This window comes from Leptodactylus fuscus, chromosome 2 (assembly GCF_031893055.1).
Source record: "Leptodactylus fuscus isolate aLepFus1 chromosome 2, aLepFus1.hap2, whole genome shotgun sequence".
In the NCBI taxonomy this organism is placed as follows: Eukaryota; Metazoa; Chordata; class Amphibia; order Anura; family Leptodactylidae; genus Leptodactylus; species Leptodactylus fuscus.
Genome location: NC_134266.1, coordinates 146,638,230 through 146,663,252, shown reverse-complemented (window position 1 = coordinate 146,663,252; position 25,023 = coordinate 146,638,230). Strand labels below are relative to the sequence as shown.

Here is a 25,023-nt window from a genome sequence, read left to right as displayed (position 1 = left end):
ATGTAAAACTTTATCTGAATACTTCTTGTAATAATGTCCCTTCATTTGTTGTTAAAGCTATTTATTTAATAGAGTACCGGTTTGTGGCAATATAAAGGACAATTTGCTGTAGTCAAAGCTGACTGCTCTGTTATTTAAAATTCTGAACTACATGCCTGAATTCACAATGTACTAAAATAAGAGCCGACTTCTGCAACCTTGAACCATATGACAGGCATTTGCGTTTTCTTGTTAACGTGTTGTTTTTGTTTTTCTAGGTGGTATTAACAAATCAAATGACCACAAGAATTGGATCTAGTGAGGCACTGCTTGTCCCAGCTTTAGGTAAGATCTTAAGCAGCTTATATGGAGATATGTATATGCATTTAAAAGGGGCTAAAACATTTTAGAATGTAGGTTGACTGATTCTGATGTACACCATAACATTATTAAAAATGTAAGAACATAATTCTATCTAATAATTCTAATATCTGTTGTCCTGCTTTGCTGTCAGACAATCGTCCTAAAATATAAATATGACAAGACGTGTATAGTTTGTGACACCCTCGAAAGGAGCGGGGTCAGTGTAATACTATACATTGCTCCTGTTCACAGTGACTAGCAGCAACCTTGGACTTGCATGTTGTACTCAGTCAACTTAACATAATTTTGGAGGTACCATTATCTCCATGGCTGATGCCGCAGACACTGTCAGTGTCCCTAAAATCCTGTCAGACACATGCTCAGATTTGCTGGTAGTCAGGCTGAACAGTAATGATATAGAAATCCAAGAAAAAGGGAAGCAGTAGCACTCAGAGTATTTGGAATATAGCACAAATTTTATTGAAAAATAATAAGACAAAATAGTAAGAAGAAACAAATACTACAAAAATGTTAGAGGAAAAATACAGAGAGCAGGACAATAATAGGCCACGTAAATAGGACAAAACTATGCCTCTAATAACAGGGTAATATCAATGTTCAAATAAAGTGCATACAGGAATAGCAGCCAGAGCAGAGATACCTCAGTAAAGTGCAAGTGCTTATGCCAGAGGAAAGCTGCAGAGTAAGGACCAATCAATCCAGATAGGCCAAGAAATATCCTAGAACATAACATATGAAATAAATAAAGATATAATTCCCATAGTGATGGTAACGCCTTTCCACCGTCCTCTGGCATGTCCCAATGCACGTTTTGGCAAAAAATTGCCAGACGAAGGCAACTCTGTATTTCTCCTCTGACATTTTTGTAGTGTTTGTTTCTTCTTACTATTTTGTCTTATTATATTTCAATAAAATTAGTATTTTATTCCATATACTCTGCTACTGCTTCCTTTTCCTGGGTTTTCTATATGTCTATCTGTTGTCAGGGCACGATTTGTTATTTGGAGCCTACTTATGATTTTGTGGATGACACTGCTTGTCATGTATAGACCGTGTGATCCATTCTCCTAGTTTACCATGTATTTACTATTGAACAGTAATGATGTACAGTTTTACATCCTACACACAGCTATAGAACACCAAGCAACCATCCTATTTACATTCTGTATTTATAAAGTCCTCATGTGGTCAGTATTTTTTTAACAGTATTTGCAGTCCCAAACCAGGAGTTGGTTTATTACATAGAAGATGTACAATTTTTTCCATTATATTTTTCTTCCTATATTGGTTCCACTCCTGGCTTTGGATCCAAAATACTGAGCATGTGAATGTTACTCTACACAAGTTTCTGATCTAGCTTTTTTGGGGGGGTTTTGTGTGAAGGGCTTACACACATGTAATGTAATGTACACTGGCCATAATCAGCAACAAATAGTACATAGAAGAGAATAATTCTGTAATAATTTGGGCAATTGTTCAAGCCACGATTGTTTTGTAAAACTCAAGGTGCAGTATGTGTTCATGTTATATGAGACAAGCTCTACTCTGAAATCAGCTAGATACCTTCTAAATAAGCCAGCTCTGGCTCCATCCCAGTAATGACAATATCCACTGAACTGCAGTTGCTGTACTTATTGTAATAACCTTTCATTAAGAAAAGAGAGAATTATTCATGAATGTTTCTATATTTTTTCACTGTTGATATATCAATTATTGCAAAACATAATGATAGCTGTGCATGACATTGCAAGACTCCATCATAACAACAAAACGTTGATTTGAAAGCCACATCTGAATGCTTGTAAACCAAGGACATTTTGTAGGCGTGAAGATCACTTATCTCATGCGTAGTATGCAGAATAGCACTCGCCATAGAGCATGAATATATTCCAGATATAACACTCACCGAGGAGCATGGTCATATTCCAGGTTTGTGGGACAGCGTTTATCAGTATAAAGTATGCCTGACTATGAAATGTTGCCTCATTATAATCACATTTCAACCATTTCAATACCCGAGGGTATTTATTGCTGAGAGGGCTTCACTTCTGTAGTTGGTGTACATGATCTGTGCTCCATCTAGGATTCTAGACCTGTACATGCGCTGTACAAAGTTTGTACAGTCTGAACAAACTAGGGGAAAAGGGCTGGGCTGAGAAAATGTTCGAATGCAATTATTCCTTTGTGGAAGACAATAACACATACTCTGATAATATTCCAGAAGCAGATGCCCATCTAGCTAAGATTTCCAAAAAGGGCATCCCTCCCTTTTGAGGACATTGGTCTTCTATAGGAACCTGTGCATAAGAGAACAGAACCATTTCTAAAACATACACTAGTATGGCTGCTGCTAGTTCCCAGTTAACTAGTTTTATGTTATCTAGATAGCCTCCCCACAGGGGCGTAACTACCATAGAGGCAGCGGAGGCGACTGCCACAGGGCCCGGGCCATTAGGGGGCCCGGTGACAGCTGCTACCGCTGCGTCTTTTTTACGGGCCCTATTCACTTGCCGATCCTGGCTGGGCCGGGATCGGTAAGTGACACCGCGGGCTCCAGAAATACTATCATTAGTGTGTGCAGGGGCCACTATGGGGGATAACACTGTGTGCAGGGGCCACTAAGGGACATAATAGAGTGTGATAGAGGGGGCCGGTCGAGGTCTTTGACGTCGGCGCCGGTTGGGGGGGGCCATGTCAAAAGTTCGCCACGGGGCCCCGCCATTCCTAGTTACGCCACTGCCTCCCCAGTATTCATCCTGAGAGATAATGATGTGAAGCACTAAAGAAAGGGAAGAATATGCAAATATGTTTCCCAAGGTGTAAACAGGGAAACACTGCCTCTGTATTCTGCCCTCTATGGGAAGCTCCCTTGAACATCATGCCCGACTTTCCAACAAGCCTTTATTGCAATGATGCGGGATTTTGCCAAGTCAGTATCATCCCAGCTGTGGACAGCGCTGTTTCGATCTGATTGGATCTCATCAGCACAGCCTAGGGAGAACTGACAGCAGAGGTGAGAGACTTCATAATCAGCACTAAAGAAACAGCGAAACGTGGTTGGTAAGGACGAACAGGTACCAGGAAGATCAGGATATGCAGGCAGATGCAAAGTCAGGACAAGCCAAAATCGGTAATAGGTATCAGACATATATGGAGTCAGGAACTAAGTCAAAGGTTAGTACAACAGAAAACTGTAAGAATGCAGGACAAGTCAGTGGAACAGTGAAAACTGTCACAGAAGCTAGCGAAACTATGGACCTATATTACTAAGGTGCAGAGCTAAGGGCTGAGCAGATTTAAAGTAAAGAGGGCTGCCTGCAATTGGTTGCAAAAGTCTGACAGGTGTGTGTGTTAGCCCTTTAAGGTTTAAGAAGGGAACGCCTGCTGTATGGGCATGCCCAGCTGCATCAACAGCAGAAGGAAGTACACATCAGCATAGAGAATTAGGAACCATACAAGGTATAGCAGAGGTATCCTGACAGATGTTTTGGCTGGGAAAATGGCAGTGTGGCACCAAGCTCCAGTATTGCCACAACTTTTATGACTAACCCTTTGACGACTTTGACCAGTCACAATATCATCTGATTATAGGCAGTCACAGGGAGAACTTAATCTGTCCTTCTTAATCTGTCCTTCAGGTCAGGATTGATTGTTTCACAATTAAATAAAATTAAAAAAAATCACACTGCCTTCTGACGGAAAGGGGGAGCAGTCAAATCCCAACATTCTAGAACAAAGGGAAAGGGATTCCTCTTCAATCCTCCTCCTCAAGAGCAGCGTTGCAATGATGACAGGTATCAAGTAGGGGACAGATTCAGATTTTTTTTTTTACCTCAAGTTTGAGAATCTGGAAACACTTTTCCTTAAGTCATAAATGCCATCAGTTAAGGTTACAAAGTGCTCCACTTGCAAGATTCATGACCATAACCTTCCTTCATTTACCCAGAAAGCCCTTGTAGAAGAATCTGTCTTCTACTAGACGACATGGACAATAGTGACTATGGACGTATGTTCATACCAACGTCATTACAGTCCATTTCTGTCATTCATCATAACAGACTTTAAAGTTATTCGAGACCCAGACTGAGCCGCCTCCATCTGTGCGCACTCCCATTGACTCTAATGTAAACAACATGGTAGACAGGTTTTTTTCTTATGTTTGTTTACATTTTTAATGGAAGAAAAAGTCCTGCATTGTATTTCTATCCAGAAATTTTTTGTTATATTTTTAAAATGGAGTAAAATGCTAATGGACATCTGTGGGAACCCTGCTGTCAGTGCCACCGTGGAGGTTAGCGGGTAATGCCATTACTGTAAGAGAAATTTTCATCTTTTAAGCTGATGAATATATGGCACTAGCATGGGTAGGTATATCTCATTGAAGAATAAACCCACGTTCAGAAGCTATGTGTCATGCATCTTATTCTTTTAAAAATCTGAAGAGGGTTGCATCATGGTAAGTATTGTGATACATAATTACCCAGTCTGCTAACATTGCTGTACATGTGGGGTTTTTTTCTGGTAAAGTGCCTGCTTCTGTTTGTAGACATTAGATAGATAGGCCAATCTCTGAACATCACATATATTCACAGTACTTGTATTCGCAATCACATTAGCCCCTGGGGTTTCCTTCCTTTTTCACCAAATGAAACTATTGACTGCTAGTAGGCACAATCCCCATCTTTACTCTCCGATTTAATTTGCAAAGAATGGAAATCTTTTAATTATAAAAGAAGCATTGGTTACTTGAGCTGACTACAGCAATGCTTTAAAAGAAAAAAAAATGTCCTTTGTTAAATTGTGCAGCATAGTGAAATTTAGATCCCGTTTTGGCCTATTTTTACTTGATATTATATTAATATACAGTATTTGGTTTGCAAATGATCTTGAACCATGTGCTGCATTATCATAAAACCAGAAAGACAATGTTTAGTGTCCTTATACTTAATAGGCAGCACATACACTTTAACATTTGTAAAACTTATAATTTATCCATTGTTACTTTACACTCACCGGCCACTTTATTAGGTACACCATGCTAGTAACGGGTTGGACCCCCTTTTGCCTTCAGAACTGCCTCAATTCTTCGTGGCATAGATTCAACAAGGTGCTGGAAGCATTCCTCAGAGATTTTGGTCCATAGTGACATGATGGCATCACACAGTTGCCGCAGATTTGTCGGCTGCACATCCATGATGCGAATCTCCCGTTCCACCACATCCCAAAGATGCTCTATTGGATTGAGATCTGGTGACTGTGGAGGCCATTGGAGTACAGTGAACTCATTGTCATGTTCAAGAAACCAGTCTGAGATGATACCAGCTTTATGACATGGCGCATTATCCTGCTGAAAGTAGCCATCAGATGTTGGGTACATTGTGGTCATAAAGGGATGGACATGGTCAGCAACAATACTCAGGTAGGCTTTGGCGTTGCAACGATGCTCAATTGGTACCAAGGGGCCCAAAGAGTGCCAAGAAAATATTCCCCACACCATGACACCACCACCACCAGCCTGAACCGTTGATACAAGGCAGGATGGATCCATGCTTTCATGTTGTTGACGCCAAATTCTGACCCTACCATCCGAATGTCGCAGCAGAAATCGAGACTCCTCAGACCAGGCAACGTTTTTCCAATCTTCAATTGTCCAATTTCGATGACCTTGTGCAAATTGTAGCCTCAGTTTCCTGTTCTTAGCTGAAAGGAGTGGCACCCGGTGTGGTCTTCTGCTGCTGTAGCCCATCTGCCTCAAAGTTCGACGTACTGTGCGTTCAGAGATGCTCTTCTGGCTACCTTGGTTGTAACGGGTGGCTATTTGAGTCACTGTTGCCTTTCTATCAGCTCGAACCAGTCTGGCCATTCTCCTCTGACCTCTGGCATCAACAACGCATTTCCGCCCACAGAGCTGCCGCTCACTGGATGTTTTTTCTTTTTCGGACCATTCTCTGTAAACCCTAGAGATGGTTGTGCGTGAAAATCCCAGTAGATCAGCAGTTTCTGAAATACTCAGACCAGCCCTTCTGGCACCAACAACCATGCCACGTTCAAAGGCACTCAAATCGCCTTTCTTCCCCATACTGATGCTCGGTTTGAACTGCAGGAGATTGTCTTGACCATGTCTACATGCCTAAATGCACTGAGTTGCCGCCATGTGATTGGCTGATTAGAAATTAAGTGTTAACGAGCAGTTGGACAGGTGTACCTAATAAAGTGGCCGGTGAGTGTAGGTGGACACAGAATGCTAAAGGGCTTGTCCAGGAGAAATCCATATTATAAGGACAAGGTCCCCATGCTGGTTTTCCTTTTTTTCTCTGGTTGTGGGGAACTGTTAATGTTGTGAGTGGAGGGAAAAGGGAGCTCCTGACAATACGGTTCCTCAACTCCCCGGGCTGTGTATAAGATAGATAAGGAGGAAATACTGATTTTTATGTGGTCATATTTTTTTAACATAGGCTATAGTTTCTATGCAGCTCCCCTCAATATCTCAAGTAGTAGGGTGAGGAGAAAGGAGTTGGAACACTACTTACTCTGTATGTGGATCAAAGGTTTAAAGTAAACAGGATGACGTATGGTAGGGGAAGGGGTCGATGCTGCATGGGAAAGAAGTGATTATTATTGATGGATCTTGTCAATTTTGTCCTGTCCTCAGGACAGAGATCTGGATCTTGGGAGTAAAAACATTTGAAAAAGACATTTTGGGTAAATGGAGAGAGTGGAGATAAATAAGAGAGTGATAAAATAGGCTTGTTAGGCGGGCTGAAAGGCAGAGTTGTAGGTTTTGAGCAAGAACTTGAAGGAATTCTGGGGCTGTATGTGATTTTCCCCATAGACATTCAACACAATTAAAACACAGCTAAAAAAGGTGCATTTTTATGGTTTGTGCCAAGGTTGCCGTCATCTATGTCAAAAGGTGTGGTGGAGGGTACTGCTTAATTCAGTGCATGTTTAAGAGTTTTATTATAGTGATTTGTGGCCAGCTTGGGACAAGAGAAGACACTGGTGAGTGTGTGAATGGAGCCCAATAGTGTCACATCTAAGACTTGCTAGTGTGAAACCAGTCTAATGGATCACAGATTCCTGATAATGAGAAGCTATGTTCTGAGGAGGAGAGAACGTGTCCATATTGAAAGAGAGTACGAAAGAAGAGTTAGTAAATTTTATAAACTGGAAACAGAGGAAGATCAGGTTATTTATATTGCCATCTTTGTGTATGGAATAACAAGAAAGGTGTGAAAGGCTAAAAGAAGTATTTAGTGAAATAAGGTGGATAGGGAGATAGAAATGGTAATTAAGATGTTGGCAATTAAAGGAATTGTCCAGGACTGTGATATTGAGCTCCACTTCCTTTTCTCAGGCCACTGACATCACGTCTATTGGTCAAATGGGAGAAGTTCAGTCCCATTCAAGTGAATGGGGCCGAACTGCAATACTGTGCTTGGTAAATAGTGATGTGGTCACAGCAATTAGTATTATCATTCCGGACAAACCTTTAAATAGTCACTCACATTTCAGACAACTTAATTTAATTTCAAAGAGCATGTAATTCTGGACCAAAATGTAATGAAAACCTGCACATATTTCAAATTTTCATGAAAACTCATGTACCCTTTAAACTACTGAACAACTTTTTCAATTTAGATCTTTTATATCTACATGCTAATACAGTACAAAGATTTATTTTTTCTACTAAACAAGCAGCCTTTATGGCAAAATTTAAGATGCTATTTTTAAAAAATGTTTAAATTTTATGTTATCAATATTTCAGGTGAAAACTGGGGTCATGCGGCTACTTATCGTGTCATTCTTCACTGGGAAGGATTACAAAGGTTAGAATTGGATTTACATTACTCTTCAGTAGATCTCTGATTTGAACTAGATCTGTTAGATCGCCTTTCAACTTCAATTTCCTGTTTAGTTATGGCGGCAATGTTATTAGTCATACAGTATATTATCATTTATAGATCTGCTTTTACTATGTATGACATTGTTGACTTACCCTCTCCATGTGACACTAAGTTCACAGTACCATTTTGGTTTCCGTTCTTTTGGTCTGCTTTGGGACCCGAAAAATGGAAACCCTATCTGCTTAAAAAACACTTTACCTGCAGTCCACTGGTTTTCCACCTGAAACCAGTGGAGAGAAAACCGCTGCTTGCAGGAGTTTTTACTCTTCCTAGTTTAAGTGGAATGGAGACTGAGTCCCTGAACACTAATGTGAACAAACCCTGAATGGGAATAAATTGTGGCATTATCAAGTACAGCTACATGGACAATGCCTTGTCAAGTATTGAAATAAAAATGCAGTACTCCTGTAAGCACTGGTTCTTCCACTAGTGACACATTGATAGCCTGTCATAATGATAAACCATCAGTGTTACATGCCAGAAAACCACGTTCCACCTGTCGTCTTCCGCTAAAATTAACAGAAATTCTTTTCTAGTTCTCCTGAGGTGCAAGGGATACACCTAGGCATTTCCTGTGTTTTACTAGAATACAAAATATTTGCAAACACGCAAAGTAAAAATGTGGAGCCATAAGCAGGAAATGTTTTTACGCAGATTTTCTACCCAATGATTTTACGCAGATTTTCTACCCAATGATTTTGCCCGTAATATAGGATGTTCATTGGCACTGGCGACCTGCTGTTTATCTGTGGAAATGAAAGATGTTTCTTCCCCACAAAAGACAGTTAGCCCCTATTCCTGATTCACACTACTAAGACTTCCACCGGTACCAAGAATGGGACCCTGAATTGCTTATCTTGAATGGAGTGGAGTCTTGGGATTCATGTTAAGTGTTTCTGTATTCTGTGACAAAATATGAAATTACGGAACTCAACACCTAGCTACAAAAACACAACCATCAGGCATAATGAGATTTTTTTTTTTATCTATTCCTTGTATCGTGGTGCTTTACCTGTTTCGTGGTGTATTTCAAATGCTCATGGCCCCACAGAAGTAATTTTTTTCATATTGTAGTTATGTTGTAGCATGTATAATGTAGTTGCCTGAACAACTGACATGTAGTCTCCCATGCACTTAGTGCCATTATTTGTACACTGGTATATTGAGAACCTTCTAGCTGCTCTCACTGTTACAGCAATATTGATGTCAGCACTGGGTGCTGAGTTAAACTAGCCAGAAACCTGAAGTTAGAGGCCGTTCAGATCACATTTTGATGAACAAGGATGCATAGTTATCTGTTTACATAGAGTTTGTATTAAAATATATATACACATATATATATATATATATATATATATATATATATATATATATATATATATATATCAGAAATGGATCCAGTTTTATATAACATTTATTCTTTGTAACCAATTGCCATCCATTTGCGTCCATAAGCTGGATACAGTGAACAGATTATTAAAATATCAAACTGCAGCCAGGAGAGAGTTGGGGGATCCTATTATCCTATTAATATTATAAATGTGAAAGTTTGTGAGTTTGGATGTTTGTGGCATTGGCTTTTCGGATGTTTGTTAGTCAATCACGCAAAACGCGCTCCACCGATTTGGCTGAAATTTTCCACAAACATAGTCACTACACCCCATTGCGCAATAGGCTACTTTTCGTCACAATTGTGCACATACGTTTTTCCCAGGACCTCCACAAAACCCAAACTCACACCACTACCTCTGCTATCTCACACACTTTGCACCATAGCAAGCCACAAAATTCATATTACCCCCTACAGCCTAGCCCCTAACAGCACACACTCACATTTACACATACTTTACTGCTTTCACCCTCACCTTAACGATATTCCAGGAGCCTATCTCTTCAACACTCCGAGGCAGCCATCTTTGCCGACCCCCACTGGTCTGACGATCCGCGATCCCGCCCACACAGCCACTTCACTGGCAGGAGCATGCGCATGTTAGCCACCTCCCGACCATCTTTCCAGCACGCCACCATTTTGCCCCTCCACCGTAGGCATCAGCACCCGAACTACTGTAGCCGGCCTGCCACACTCCCCGACGGCACCCTCACCTCACTGCTGTTCCCGTCTTCACGATCCATCCAGCTTCTCTACCTCTCCACGCCAACGACACTGGTAAGTTGCAATACCATGCTTACATTGCCTCTACTTCGGCCCTCTATATTCTGCTGTATCCTTCCACACAGCACGAACAGCTTACGCTCCATAACAATGTCACCAATCTCCCTTACTGCCTTCTACATGTATTGCTCCCAGAAACACATCACAGTGCCTTAAAACATTACTGCACCCCATCCCCACATATGCCGTACGACTACGGCCTAGGCCGCCGGTGTGGCTATGGCAAGCGCCCGCCATAGCCGCCTGTTATTTCACTGCTACCAATGAGAAGCCGGACGCCCGCCACAGTGAATGCACGCACTGTAGTCTAGGCCGACATACGCCGTTGTAGTACGGCGCATGCCGGCCGCTTCGCTGTGGCAGGTGCCCCGGAGCCGGACACCCTTGCACACTTAACAACACGCCGTCATGTCCCCTCTTTGTGTAGTCTTCCTGGCATACCCCCCTTAATAGTACAGCGCATGCCGGCAGTTTCGCTGGAGCAGGTGCCCCAGAGCCGGACGCCCGCCATAGTGTTTGCACTCTTTACAAGACGCCGTCATGTCCCCTCTTTCTAAACTCTTGCTCACATACCCCCCTTAATAGTACGGCGCATGCCGGCAGTTTCGCTATGGCAAGCGCCCGGGAGCCGGACGCCTGCCACACTGCATCCACAAAGCTTTTGGCCTATATCGCTGCTACCGCTCACATAGTATGCCCGCACTGTCAGCTTGGCCGACATACGCCGTTGTAGTACGGCGCATGGCGGCCGCTTCACTGTGGCAGGCGCCCGGGAGCCGGACGCCCGCCATAGTGCTTGCCCACTTGAAAAGCCACCGTCATATCCTCTGTTTGTGCCCACACCAAGCGGCGACATTAACATCTATGCCACCCAACTCTTACCTGCACGCCGCCTCCGATCTGTCCCCCGCTGCGCGTAGGCATCCTCTGCCTGTTCTTCGCTGCCTACACTGAGCTAGGCGGCAGGCGTCAGGTTGCTATGGCAGCCGCCAGGTCTCCCAGTCAGCTGACTCGATCCAGGCTTCTGCAGGCTATGCTACATAGCCTGCAATAGCACTGGCAGCACACCCCCTGCTCTTTAACAATCCTTTTCTTTGGCACCCTGCTATATGCAGCCTGCAAAAGAAATTAGGATTGTTTGGCAATGCATTGCAATGCATTAGCATTGTCATGCATTGTATTGCTCATCACATCTCCTGCTGTTTAAAACCACAAGATGGTCTAATACATGCAAAATCAAAAAAAAATTAAAACACTTACCCAGAACACATATAAAACTTCCTCAATACTGTGAAACACATACATCTTACGTCTCCCTATGTCCCAAATTGGCCGCTGTACAAAGCTATACAAATATTTCACCTGGACGCTTACCGCCGTAGCGCCAAACATACTCCACACCCCCTAACCAACGTTTGCCCACTCTTTACATTCTCAGACAAATATCAATACAAAATGATCAAACACATATTTTGCTCACTAGAAGGCGCACAGCGCTATAAGGCGCATTACCAATCAGCGCCTTATAGTCCTATCTAGGTTCATCTATAAGGTGCACCGGACTCTAAGGCGCAGTGCTGTCCGATGCGCCTTATATGTCATTGAAAGCGGCGGCACGCTCACTTTGCCGCCAGCCGCTTAACCCACCGCGTCCCAGCCGCTTATATTCATTTCAATGCCACGCTTCCATTGAAATGAATGACAGCGCTCGACACGCCAGGAGTTATGCGCCGGCCGCCGCCAATGGGAACCGGGATGGTAACGTCATATGGTTTTATGAATCTTTGCAGTCTTTTTGAAAAAAACCAAAGTGTGTTGACCTTTTTTTGTGTGGAAAAGTTGTGGTAGTGTGAGAGCAGTGATTTTTACACACGTGTGTGTGTGTGGGGGGATGTCTTTTGTTGTGGGCCACAGTTTGGTTCGTACGGTAGGGTCCCGACTAGAAGTGGCACATAAAATCCTACCATTTCCTCCGACAATGAAAGAGCGCCTTATAGTCCGGTGCGCCTTATATATGGATGGAAGCGACAGCCCACGAGGAGTTAAGCGGCGTCCGGCGGCAAAGTCTGGGTGCCGCTTCCATACCTTACAATAGGAGCGTGCTATTCCAATACTCTTCGCTCATCTCGAAGTTCAATTGGAAGCAGTTACAATTGAAGTTACAGATGAGCAAATACTATTCCAATAGCACCCTCCCATTGCAAGGTATGGAAACGGCACCCAGACTTTGCCACCAGACGCCTCCTCGCGGGCCGACTATAAGCCGCTCTTTCATTTTCAGAGGAAATTGTAGGATTTTATGTGCCACTTATAGTCGGGACCCTACCGTACGAACCAAACCGTGGCCCACAAGAAAAGACATCCCCCAACACACACGTGTGTAAAAATCACTGCTCTCACACTACCACAACTTTTCCACACAAAAAAAAGCTCAACACACTTTCGCTTTTTTCAAAAAGACTGCAAAGATTCATAAAACCATATGACGTTACCATCCCCACAATTTCACCCAAAAACACAACACAGGGGCGATGTCATGTCGCCTTCACACTCAACGGCGGAAAACACAAGCCCCTAACAACCTCCCATAAATGCAGTTTTCAAACAAATTCACCACATCAAAAATTGGCCCACAACTTACCATTACCTTCTAACGAATAATCCATAGCCACACTCTAAATTACAACAAAATCAAGATACAACAGTACATTTCTTATCTCATAGCTTTAGCACACTACTAAAACCTTACCTCACGCTGTATTTACCCACTTCTACAATCACCGCAGACGAAGTCGCGGGTACCAGCTAGTATACAATAATTGCTTGGGTTTTCTCATATGTGTATGGCTGGTATAAGCCTTCACTGCCATAGGATGAAGAGAGGTTCTATCACTCATCAGTACATCAGAAGAATAATTGGCAGGTACATAACCAGGGACTACTACTTTATGGTCCACGAAGCGCAAGGAGAAACTGAAGAGCCTGTCCCCTGATAAAGACACCTGCAGCAAGGCACTCTGGGGAAATCTCCTTATTGCTGTGATATCATTCCTGTGAGACCCTCCACCCATTATCTTCTAAAGCAGGAAGGACTGAAAATATTACTCTTACCTTGGATGGATAGGCAACATCTTTATTTATTTATTCATCCTTCATCAACAATAGAACAGAAAATTAATTTAGCACTAGACTAATGCTTTAATGTCAAGTTGTTTTTCTGCTTTACATGTCATTTAGTGCTTCCTGTTTGCTATCCCTGAATCAAATTTTAACTAATTTGCTACTGACTCTAATTCTGTAACTTTATCCAAAGCAAAAAATAATAGTAAATAAATATATAGACAAAATATTATATTAACATGAAATAATGTATTAATATGAAGTGTGACCCAAGGAATAAGATTTTACCTTACACGTGAGTCCTCTTTTGTAGCTCACAAATAAGAAACCCAGTACTTCCTACCATATTGCTACACTGGGAGCTAACAATTGGCCCATTTATTTGTTTTTTTCTAATGCATCAGCTTTAAAATGTACAAAACATCTTTCATCCTGACTTTATTCTGGATTAGTACGTCTTTGTCTGCAATAAGTTGCCATGGAATCTGCAGAAGAGGAAAACCGTGAAAATGCTTTTACAATACATAATTTGTTCAGCTGAGTAGAATGCCACTGTCCAAGATTGAATTTACAAGAATACTCTGCATTCTTAACACGATTCTCGGAGCAGAGATTTTTAGCGCTTTTCACAATGAGTAGTGCCATCGTGCTTTTAAATTGTGTCAGTATGTCTAAAATATTCAGATTCCTAGAATTATTTATAAAACTGCAGTGCTATGTGTTTACCAGAGGTGAATTTAAGGGGAAAAATAAGACTGAACAAACACAGGTTTATGGATAGATTACCACCAACAGGATATGCAAAAAGAGATTTGTACTGGAATTATACAAATAAACAAAGGAATATATTGTTAATACTGGTAATGTTGGGGGGTATGCGAATGTAATGTGTATCTAGTCTGCATGAATACAACATATACGATGGCACCTGTAAGAGAACCTGTGCACTATATCTACATGCAACACATACTTAGGGGAATTTATCAATGGCTAAGCACCACGTATATGGTCAGAGCTCTGCAGGAGTAGGCAAATTCCCCAGCAGATTTATTATCACGCTTGCTAAAAAAAAAAAATGGCCTGGGCGCATGCGCAGTAGCATGCTGCTTCTACTACGGCTACTGCGCATGTGCCCAGGCCATTTTTTTTTTTTTTAGCAATGTCAGTTCGCGAACGCCGGAGGAAGATGGGACCCGAGGACATCGCAGGAAGAGGAGGCGTGGATGAAGAAGATCGCGCACCCTGAATGCCCACCTCCTGTGCACAATGGATAATTTTATCACATTCTGTTTTAGGGTTTTATTTGAAAATGGGGGGATAGTTTAATATAACATTTAAGGTGCCTGAATAGCCTTTTTAAAGGCTATTCATGCATATGTGTGGCTCTATCAGCATTTTTAAAGAGAACTCTTTAAAGAGAACTCTGAGATTTTGCAATATACAATAACTGTCCCATGATGTATTTCTTTCTGATGTTTTACCTACCTTAACACCCATATAAAACCATTTTCCCTGCTCTGTCCACCATCAGCTATAAAGCTGACTATGCAGGTATCCAACATGGGAGTCTGTTTTCTGTTCTCCCCCGACGGGTACTCTCCTTAATTTCAGTATCTGCATTAGAGTGCAACACGGTAACACGACTCAAGATATGGTACACATGACCTTGGGGTCCTAGATAACAATTTATGGTTACAAATTTCCTTGTACATTGATCATTTGTACTGAATTATGTTTCTTTAGTACCACTTATATAAATGCATTTATATATGAAAAACTCATACTTTTCCCATTCTTTCATAGTACGAACATGTTAAAACTACCATCTGTGTCGTTTAATTTCATTATCGTATATTTTAATTCCCATTGGATATTTGAGGGATAAATGAACCACTAGCATAAAATAATTAGCAAGATATGCTGAGGAGTAGTGTTATTTAGATAGATGATCTTTACAAGTATTAAAAATTTCTACATGATATTATTATTCAGCCTCTACCAACATTTCACACTTGGGGACAATTAGTGCAAACATGATTATAGTTGTTTGTTTGCGTATTTATTATGGAATCAAAATTACTTCTTGGACAGCATTTCCACGAAGTCTCCTAAGCTTCATAGGCCCTGTGAGTATCTAAACTGAAGTGCTTGTAAAATTTCTCAAAACTCTGCATTATCTAACTATAAGAGTTACGCCCTCAGTTGTTTTTGTTTTTACAGTCTAAAACATCTAGTTGAGTGCTGCTTGTAAAACACCGTAAGGGCTCGTTCACATGGAGTAAATGCGGCACGCAATGTAAACGCGCGTTAACGCGACTGCAAACATGCACCGTCAAAATCGCTGCACAAACGTCCCGTAAATGCGGCACATTGCGTGCCGCGTTTACTCCGTGTGAACGAGCCCTAACATGTTTAGTGTTCTAAGTGTATTAGTCTAAGTATTATAGCAAGATGGGCTAAAATGTCTTGAGAGGTTCTCCTTCTGTGTTAGGGGGAAATAAAATTAGTGAGAAGGTAGTCCCATGGAGTAGTAGATTTCAAGACTGGAGAAAATGGTAGGTGCCCACTCCACTCCCTTCTAGGTGGGTATTTCCCTTTGAAGGCAGTCATTAGAAAGTGAGGGGCTGTGTTTGAGGGCACGAGTTGCCAATGGAATGGGGATAAGTCATAGTACTGTTACTACTACTGTACCTGAGTGAATTGCTCAGGATCGCAAAGCTGACACCAAACACCCACATCCAGAGTTTGATGCCGCAGTCAAATGCCAGCTCCCAAGTCTCCAACACACTGCATCAAGGGTTCGTTTCTCAGGTAAGGGCCAAGACGGTTGTAGGATATAGCTATAATTCACCGTAAAACTAAAAAGTGATAGTAAAAACTGATGGCAAACACTGATGACAATTTATGACATCTGATGGTTTTGGAGTAGAAATTAGTGAAAAAGCCTGATGACAACTGATGCATTTTCACATCACTTTTGGCATCAATTGAAATGACTAAAGGACAAAAAAAACTGATACTGATGCAACTGGCATATATGAACCTACCGTAACAGGTATATCGACTTTGGGATGTATATGCCAATCCAACATATATGTACTGAATTAAGACAACCATGTAGGCTGCAGAGGACAACGTCAAGTAGTGATTCTGAGTGGTCTCAGCTGAAGAACTATGTAAGAGGGAAATTGAAAGTGACAAAATTAAATATAGTTTTTAATCTGCCCCCCCCATATTTGTATTGTCACTTGCATCCTTCTTACCACTGTGTTTGATACCATGGCGACAAAATACAACTCTTAGGCGATTGCAATGCACTCATTCCCATTATGAAAAATGATAATTCAGTTGACATAACAGAGGTGTGAACAGTACTGCAGCTCCAGCTCTATTGGTGCCTCATACCCTCAAACACCACCCCTGCTTTTAGCTGCCTCACACTTCCCAAACGCCACCTTTCACATTGTGGGTCTGCCCCGTTTCCTTGATCTGTCAAGACACATGCGGGCATTCCTCAATTGTCTCCTGACATCATGTGGAATGTGCAACATCTTTGGGTCGATTTTCTGAAATGGGTAACAAAGATTGGGTACAAATGACTGTTCGATATGTGATACAATGTATGCTATATAGAGGATGTCATGAACATGACAAATATTTTGTACTTCACAGTAGAGGGTCGGAATTTTCCCACACCCATACCACTCCTCCTTACACCTTTGTTTTTTCACAGTTTTTATCATTATAAATAAGATCTGTGATGTGATTATTAACTTAATCTGAATGAGGTGGTATTCTGGGGGATTCAGGTTATCAATTCTATGATACGCAGTCAAATGTGGGCGCTGAATACAGACACCCACCAACCAAATGAGGTGCAGTACTGGGCACATCACTTAATATTCATGGTATCATAGAATTTCCTTGGTAAAATTTATCACAATCTGATTTTCTTTTAATGGAATTTATTTAGGGCTAGTTCACACGAGGGGCGCCCACGCGGGTTTTGACACAGAGAAAAACGCGGCGCGGCTTTCCCTTCCTATGTCGGCTCAAATGAATGAGCCGACATAGGAGAGTGCTTCCGCCTGAAGAAAGGACATGTCGCTTCTTTTCTCCACTAGCAGCAGCCCGCCGCTAGTGGAAAAAAGAAGCGCGGCAGTCTGCATAGACCACCATTTTAAAGGGGCGGATTTTGAAGCGAAATCTGCTGTCAAAATCCGCCCCTTTGTTCACGTGTGAACGAGCCCTTAGCATGAAGCATTTTATTCTCTAGTCTTTGTATAAATTTCATAGCAAATTTTTCTCTTAGTTTTTTTTATTCATAAAACAGCATGCTTTGGATTTGGCGATTTGTGTGTGTGAATTCAATGCTGTGTGAATTTTTAATCATGCAAAAAATGCACAGCAATACAGGTAGTTTCTCCATGTTTATTTTTCTTGGAAGAAGAATGCCATGGAAATGCATAAAGGTAGCCAAAAGGGAAACTAGGATATGCAGTAATATGTAGTAAGTGAGGGTTCGCCTCTCAGTAGTCTGTCAGAAGATTGGTGTCTGCTGACATATCCGCGAGGATGCTGTATGGAGAGTTCACCATTCACAAACTTTTTTTTTTTCTTGACTCCCAAGTATTTCAATGAAGTATCTGCATTGAAGTTGTACTTTATTCTCCAGTAAAATTACTATAATGAGCACCCATGGGCCAAGATATAAGACTTTATGGATTATCAGACTGGATTAATAGACACAAAAAACTAATATGACGTATTTCTGAATGCTTGCCTAGGTATTAAATTAATAGTGGTTATCGGTGTAACAATTTGTAAGTTGCCTACCCAACATAATAACTTTTCATATGTTAATATGTGACACTTCTACGATTTTAGATTTGCTGCATTAAACAAGGCTCCCAACCAGAAAGACATAACTGTGCAATTTGAAATAACGGTAAGGAATTAACTGTACTTCATATAACATCAAATTGTTAAATAAATAAATAAATCTTATCTAAATATAATATATATAATTTTTTTATTATTTATTTATTCATACACACTGTATATAAAGAGAGAGAAACATTTTCATTTGTATAAAATTGAACGTACATGAACTTACCCTTAGTGTGTTTTGCCTGATTCGGGGGGGATCTGCACCATAGTCCTACTTTACTAAGACAGCTGCTCTCAACACCAAGACCACCTAAGGAGGTATCGACCTGGCAGACTCCCCACAGCATAGTCCAAATCCCTGGAGGACCTTTTATCACCCTAAAAGGGGTTGTTTGGGATGAAAACTAATCACTAAACTAAACATCTTCCCCCGCCTACTTTCTAAATAAAACAATTTATTAAAAATGTATATTTACCTATATTCCTGGGGACATTTGCTGGTTATCCAGTGACGAGCCATTTCCGGAAACGGAACGTCACTACTACTCCCCCCCCCCCCCATCCAGTCCATTATACTTACCTCTATTACTTTCAGCCTTCCTCCTGTGAGACAGCTCCTTCCTCTTTTCTGACTGCTGGCGCGCACAATATAACCTGTGCTGCTCTGTTCTCTGCAGCCAATAATCCACCTCTATTGCACAGCTCCCACTCCTGGTTCATCATTGGCTGCAGAGCACAGAGCAGTGCTGGGACTATTGCGCTTACTGGCAGCTGAACCTTATAAACAAATGCAGAAGATGCCAGGAGAGACTCCCAGAAATCCCTCAAAACACTGCTAAAGGTTTATGGGTTCATTTATTAACCCATTAACAGCACTTTTTGCCCAGAAAACCCCTTTAAGTAATTCCATCTCTGTACATCATTTAAAAGGTGTTGCTCCACTGATTACTGAACAGTTGGAATTTATTTTCTAGCCCCCCACTGTTACCAAGCAATCAATGCTGTAAGATTAGGTGCCTTATGTGCTATTCAGACTCTGGAAATCAATACAAGTCAATGGTAGGCGGAGAAACTGCTAGCTTTTTTTGGCAAAAAAAAGCCTCAAAAACAGCAGGCTGTTTTTTCATGGTCCATTCACTGCTGGAGGAAAAAACCTGGAAAAAAATGCTCTAGAAAATGCTCCAAAAACAGCTTCATGTATAAAAAAAAAAAAAAAACGCTCCAAAAAAAAGCTTCCTAATTCCTGAAGCGGATTTTTTCCTCACCAAATTCCTCAACCATCCTAACACATGTGAACTAGCCCTTAATGTCCATTGCTGTCCCAATTAACTATAATGTAAAAAGAACACTATGGACACTTCTGTCTTGTTTGTTTACTCTTGTAACGGAAGCATACAAGAAAGGTTCTGTTGGTGAAATCAGACAGACGCCTAATGAAGGGGGCTCTGCATCTGTCTTTTAGTTTCCGTTGCTCTCATCCTATGACAGATAAGAGCAACAGATATTAAATAACGTTAGTGTGAACCCACCCTAATATAGCTATTTACTAAGAACCATTCATGCGACAGTGGAGGATCAGTTTATATTATTTATATATTGATATGTTCATTGTTTATTTGTCTTGCAGAGATGTTCCAATTTTAGTAGTTGTTGAAGTTTCCTACCTATGTGTATTTTTGGATTAATATGTCAAAATGGTTTTCCATGAGAAGCTTCCTCTTACTTCCACTGTCACAACAGTGCCAATTTCGCTTTGAGACTGGTTGCTAGGGATTTACTGCCAACCTATTATATGGGGTATTCAAGCATTGCATCCCTAGCAACCTTTCTGTCTGGGAACACTCTGGTGCAAAACAGTCTTGGCAGAGCCAAACCTCGCTTTGACTCCTACTGCCTTAGAAAGACTTTGTTCCTTTCTTTATACAGATACACAGTGCATTTAAATTAGTGTTGCTACAATATCTGAATAAAATATAAAAGTGAAGATATTTAATGTTTTAACCAATAACTTGGTTCTTATATACAAAGTTAAATCAGAATTTGTCTAGTTATTCACTTTTTTCTTTTTTTTTTTTTTTTTTCTTTTTTACAGCAGCAAGGTTTTCGGGACGTACAACCTGTTGAGCCTAAAGCAAGTTCACCAAAGTCTGAAATAAACCCACGCAAGCGTCCAAGGGAACATGATAAAGCGTGCCAGCCTTAAATTGACATTTAATTGATTGTAAATCTGGGTCACATCAGAAACTGCACACATTCTTGTTTTTCTCTAATTCTAAGAACATATTATTATTTGTATTTTGACTTTACAAATATTAAAGTACAAAATTGCCAATCTGTTTTTATCTGTACTAATTAACCTAAAGAATGCTGCAATAACTAATATAGGGCAAAATCTTTTTTTTTTTTTTTTTTTTTTTTTTTTTTTTTAACTCCATGGACAAATCAGGCTGTAGTTCTTTTAAAGGGATTTTCTAGGCAAAATTAATTGGCTAGGTCATCAGTATATGATTGGACGGGGACCAACAGCTGGTCCCCCTTCAAATCAGCTGTTGCAACAGTTTTGGGGCTGGAAGCTGCTAGTGGACAGGCAGCTGTGGATAGGTCATCTGTATGAATTTTTGCTTTAGGGCTGGAAAACCCCTTTTAAGCAGAGGCCCCACATTGTGTAAACGCAGCGTTTTTTGTTGTAGATTTTGATGCAGTTTTTTGACAAAAATCTGCAACAAAAAATCTTGCGTTTCTGCAACATGAGACCTTAGCCTAACTTTTCCTGTCCTGGAATAAAACAGTTTGAACATCATTTGATCTTTCTGAGTGCTAGAATTTGTAAAATAAAAATAAAACATCTTGTATTCCCCACAAACAGTGGCACTCTTGTTCATGGTCTGTATCTGCACTTTATCTCTTTTTCAATTAAAGGGGCTGCACAACTATACCAGTGGTTCTTAACCTTGTTTGAGGTACTGAACCCACCAGTTTCTTATGCACATTTACCGAACCCTTCTTTAGTGATAAATCAAATATGATTTTTTTTTCCAAATTCAAGGCATAGGTTTATGTTTTTTTTACTGGTGCACAAAATGAACCGTGCATATGGCCTAGGGATACCTAATATGTGTGTATATTATATTTATATTTGTAAGTTTGTTAGTCTTCCACTGCAGGACTGGCAAGAGCCTCCCATGCTTGACAGGGTTGAGCTCTATGAGAACCCTCTTTCTGGATTTTTGGACATCTACTCTATATCTCCTGATGAGCACCCTTATCAGTAGGTCGAAACGTGTCGGAATGATGAGACATAAATAGGGTTATTTTTAGGGACAGTTTGGTACTTCCCTTGTGAGGGCGTGAGTATTTGGATTCCGGGGTTCAGAGGTCAGTTTGAGGGTCAATAGTCATCTACATGACCCACCCCGGAGCCAACTATATTATATTCTACCCCTTTATTGTGTGATACACCGCCAAGCGGTAAGACGGGTCCAATAGTTTTTTATTATTGGTATACCTCGTTTGATCTTTGAAATTTATCTTATTTAAAAGTTATGTTTAAAAAAAAAAAAATTTAAGTATCGGGTATCAAACTGATCTGCTTTCACAATACATATGACTGTCCACTTTTAATTGCATCCTAAATTAGATTGTTATTATTATTATTGTGCGCTATATGTATAGGAGAAACTGTTCTGAAATCAAAGGTTAAGATTCAAGAAAGACTACTTTGTACACATTTTCAGATGGTTGGGCCCATGTTAACTTCTGGCCTTGTGATAGTCACATAATATATACAGTTGTGCTAAAATATTTACATACCATGGCAGATTTATTTGGGTAATTTTGGCGTTTTTCAGAGAATATTTGTGAAATCACAAAAACTTTTTCTCCTTTCATGGTTAGTGGTTGGGTGAAGCCATTTATTGTCAAACTTCTGTGTTTTATCTTTTTAAATGATAATGTCAACCAAATACAGCAAAATGACCCTGTTCAAAAGTTCACATTCCCCTGTTCTTAATTCTGTGTGTTGCCCCCTCTAACATCAATGACCACTTGAAGTCTTTTGTGGTAGTGGTGGATGAGGCTCTTTATTTTCTCAGACGGTAAAGTTGTCCATTCTTCTTGGCAAAAAGTCTCCAGTTCCTGTAAATTCCTGGGCTGTCTGGATGTACTGCGCGCTTGAGATTCCCCCAGAGTGGCTCAATGATATTGAGGTCAAGAGACTGAGATGGCCACTCTAGAACCTTCACTGTCTTCTGCTGTAGCCAATGACAGGTCGACTTGGCCTTTTGTTTTGGATCGTTGTCATGTCCAAGTACATCCAACGTGCAGCTTCCTGGCTGATGAGTGCAAATTTGCCCCCAGTATTTGCTGATAATGTGCTGCAAACATCTTTCCTTCTCCTCTGACCAAGTTTCCTGTGCCTTTGAAGCTCACACATCCCCACATCATCAGTGATCCATATCTGTGCTTTACAGTAGAAATGGTGTTCCTTTCATAATAGGACTTGTTTACACCTCTCCAAATGTAACATTTATGATTGTGGTCAAAAAGTTAGATTTTTGTCTCATCACTCCACATGACCTTGTTCCAGAAGTTTGGAGACTTGTCTCTGTGCTGTTTGGCGTATTGAAGGTGAGATTCTTTCTGGCATTTTCACAGTAATGGCTTTCTTCTGGGAACTCGACCATGCAGCCTATTTTTCTTCAAGTGCCTCCTTATTGTGCATCTTGAAACAGTCACACGAATATTTTTCACCGAATCCTGTATTTCAGCTGATGTTATGTGTTGGTTTTACTTTTCATCCTGAACAATTTTCCAGGCAGGTGTGGCCGAAATCCTGTTTGGTCTACTTGACCATGGTTTGGTTTTTACAGAGCCCCTGAGTTTCCATTTGTCAATCACAGTTTGAGCACTGGTGACTGGAATTAATAATTCTTTGGATATCTATTTGTATCTCTTTCCTGTTTTAGACAGTTCAACTACCATTTCCTTTACATCCATGGACATTTTTTTTTTTGCTTTCTTCATGACCCACAATCCAGAAACGTCAGTGGCTGGAGGAAAGATTCAACAGTCTGTCTGGATTCCAGAAACCAACCACTAACCACGAGTGGAGAAAAAGATTTTGTGTTATCATTCATATTCTCTGAAGAAAAGGCCAAAAAATCTGCCGGGGTATGTAAACTTTTTAGCACGACTGTATATCTATCTTCTAAAAATACCATTTCTGCTTTGAGTTGTCATTGAGGTGCGTGCATGTATTAATGCAAATGCGGTGCTCAATTTTCTAGTGACTAGATCATTGTTTAGAGATGTTTGCTGTTGGCATATACTTAGAATAGCAGTTATTGGTATGTTAATGGCCTTTCCTTTTTTCCCTTTGAGAGAAATAACTGGCAAAAAGGTTTGTTTTTTTGCAAAAGTAGAAGCTCTTTTTTATGCAAAACACATCACAGCTTCTAGTTGTGCACTACTTCTGTTTTGCTTTTGTATACAATAGTCCCTTGTGAAGATCAATCCAGCTTTACTTAAAGTCTAACAAAAAGAGGACCTACTTTATACACATGCAATAGGTTATGTGAGTCTACTTTATTCGTATGGGTTCTCTAACCATTTTGTGATGGATTGAAAAATGATATCTTCGCCCTATCTTTCTGTTTTACTAAGCATTATACAGTATGAATATTGAATTAAAATAAGACAAATTTAGATCATAAAGAACCTACAATAAACATTGTAGTAACAAATATTAAATTTAGATATACTAAATGTATATCTAAATTCAGGCTGCTAAAGGGTTTATCTGGTTTCTAACATTGAGGACCTTTTCTAAGTATAGGCCATCAATATTAGATCACCAATAACAAAACAGCTCTGTTCGCAGTATTGTTTACATAGCGCAAGCCACACACGTACAAAAGCGGCAACTGTAGGTACTGTAGCATTGCCGTATAGATTTCAATGGGTAATCGCTGCATTACCTACACTCGCTGATACAGTTTGTAAGGCGAGTGAGCAGCATGCCTCGCTGTATGTAAACAGTACTACGAACCACGCTGTCTTGGTATCGGTGACCTGCGGGGGACCAATGTAGGCAATGCTTAGTCTAAGGATAGGCCATCAATGTTAGAAACTGGATAACCCCTTTAACATTAATAGGGTTGTCTGTGATTTTTTTTTTTCTTGATGGCCTGTCTTTAAAATACGACATATATTTCTGGTCGGTGGGATAATGACAGACTCCACACATATCAGCTGTTTGAGCTTGCACTTAAATCCCATAATATACAATCTATGGAGCCAGAAAAGTATAACTATAGTGGCCAACTGGAGTTAATTTTGCTCAGATGCCATTTCCATACATATACGCAGATATCTGTTTCTGGCTCCATAAACTGTACAGAGCTTTTCTGAATGTCATACATACATGCACACTCGGTTCAGTTGAGCATGCATGTGTTTCTTAAGGAAAGAGAGGAATATGTCACAACCAGACAACTCTAGTGGTTGTTTATTTCTCTTGAGAACCTATGGGTCTGTTGAAATCCAATATGTCTCATCTTTTTTATTTTCTCC

At 40.6% G+C, this 25,023-nt stretch overlaps 1 protein-coding gene across 1 annotated transcript in view; it reads left to right on the top strand.

Moving 5' to 3' along the window:
- Positions 1-20,725, top strand: part of RAD51C (RAD51 paralog C) — a 43,639-nt gene extending 22,914 nt beyond the window's left edge. The window contains exons 6-9 of the mRNA XM_075264919.1: positions 258-324; positions 8,132-8,192; positions 18,451-18,511; positions 20,546-20,725. Of these exons, the coding sequence (XP_075121020.1) occupies positions 258-324; positions 8,132-8,192; positions 18,451-18,511; positions 20,546-20,656 (300 nt within the window). The 3' untranslated portion in view covers positions 20,657-20,725. The remainder of the gene's footprint in view (positions 1-257; positions 325-8,131; positions 8,193-18,450; positions 18,512-20,545) is intronic.
- The last annotated feature ends 4,298 nt before the right edge of the window (positions 20,726-25,023 follow it).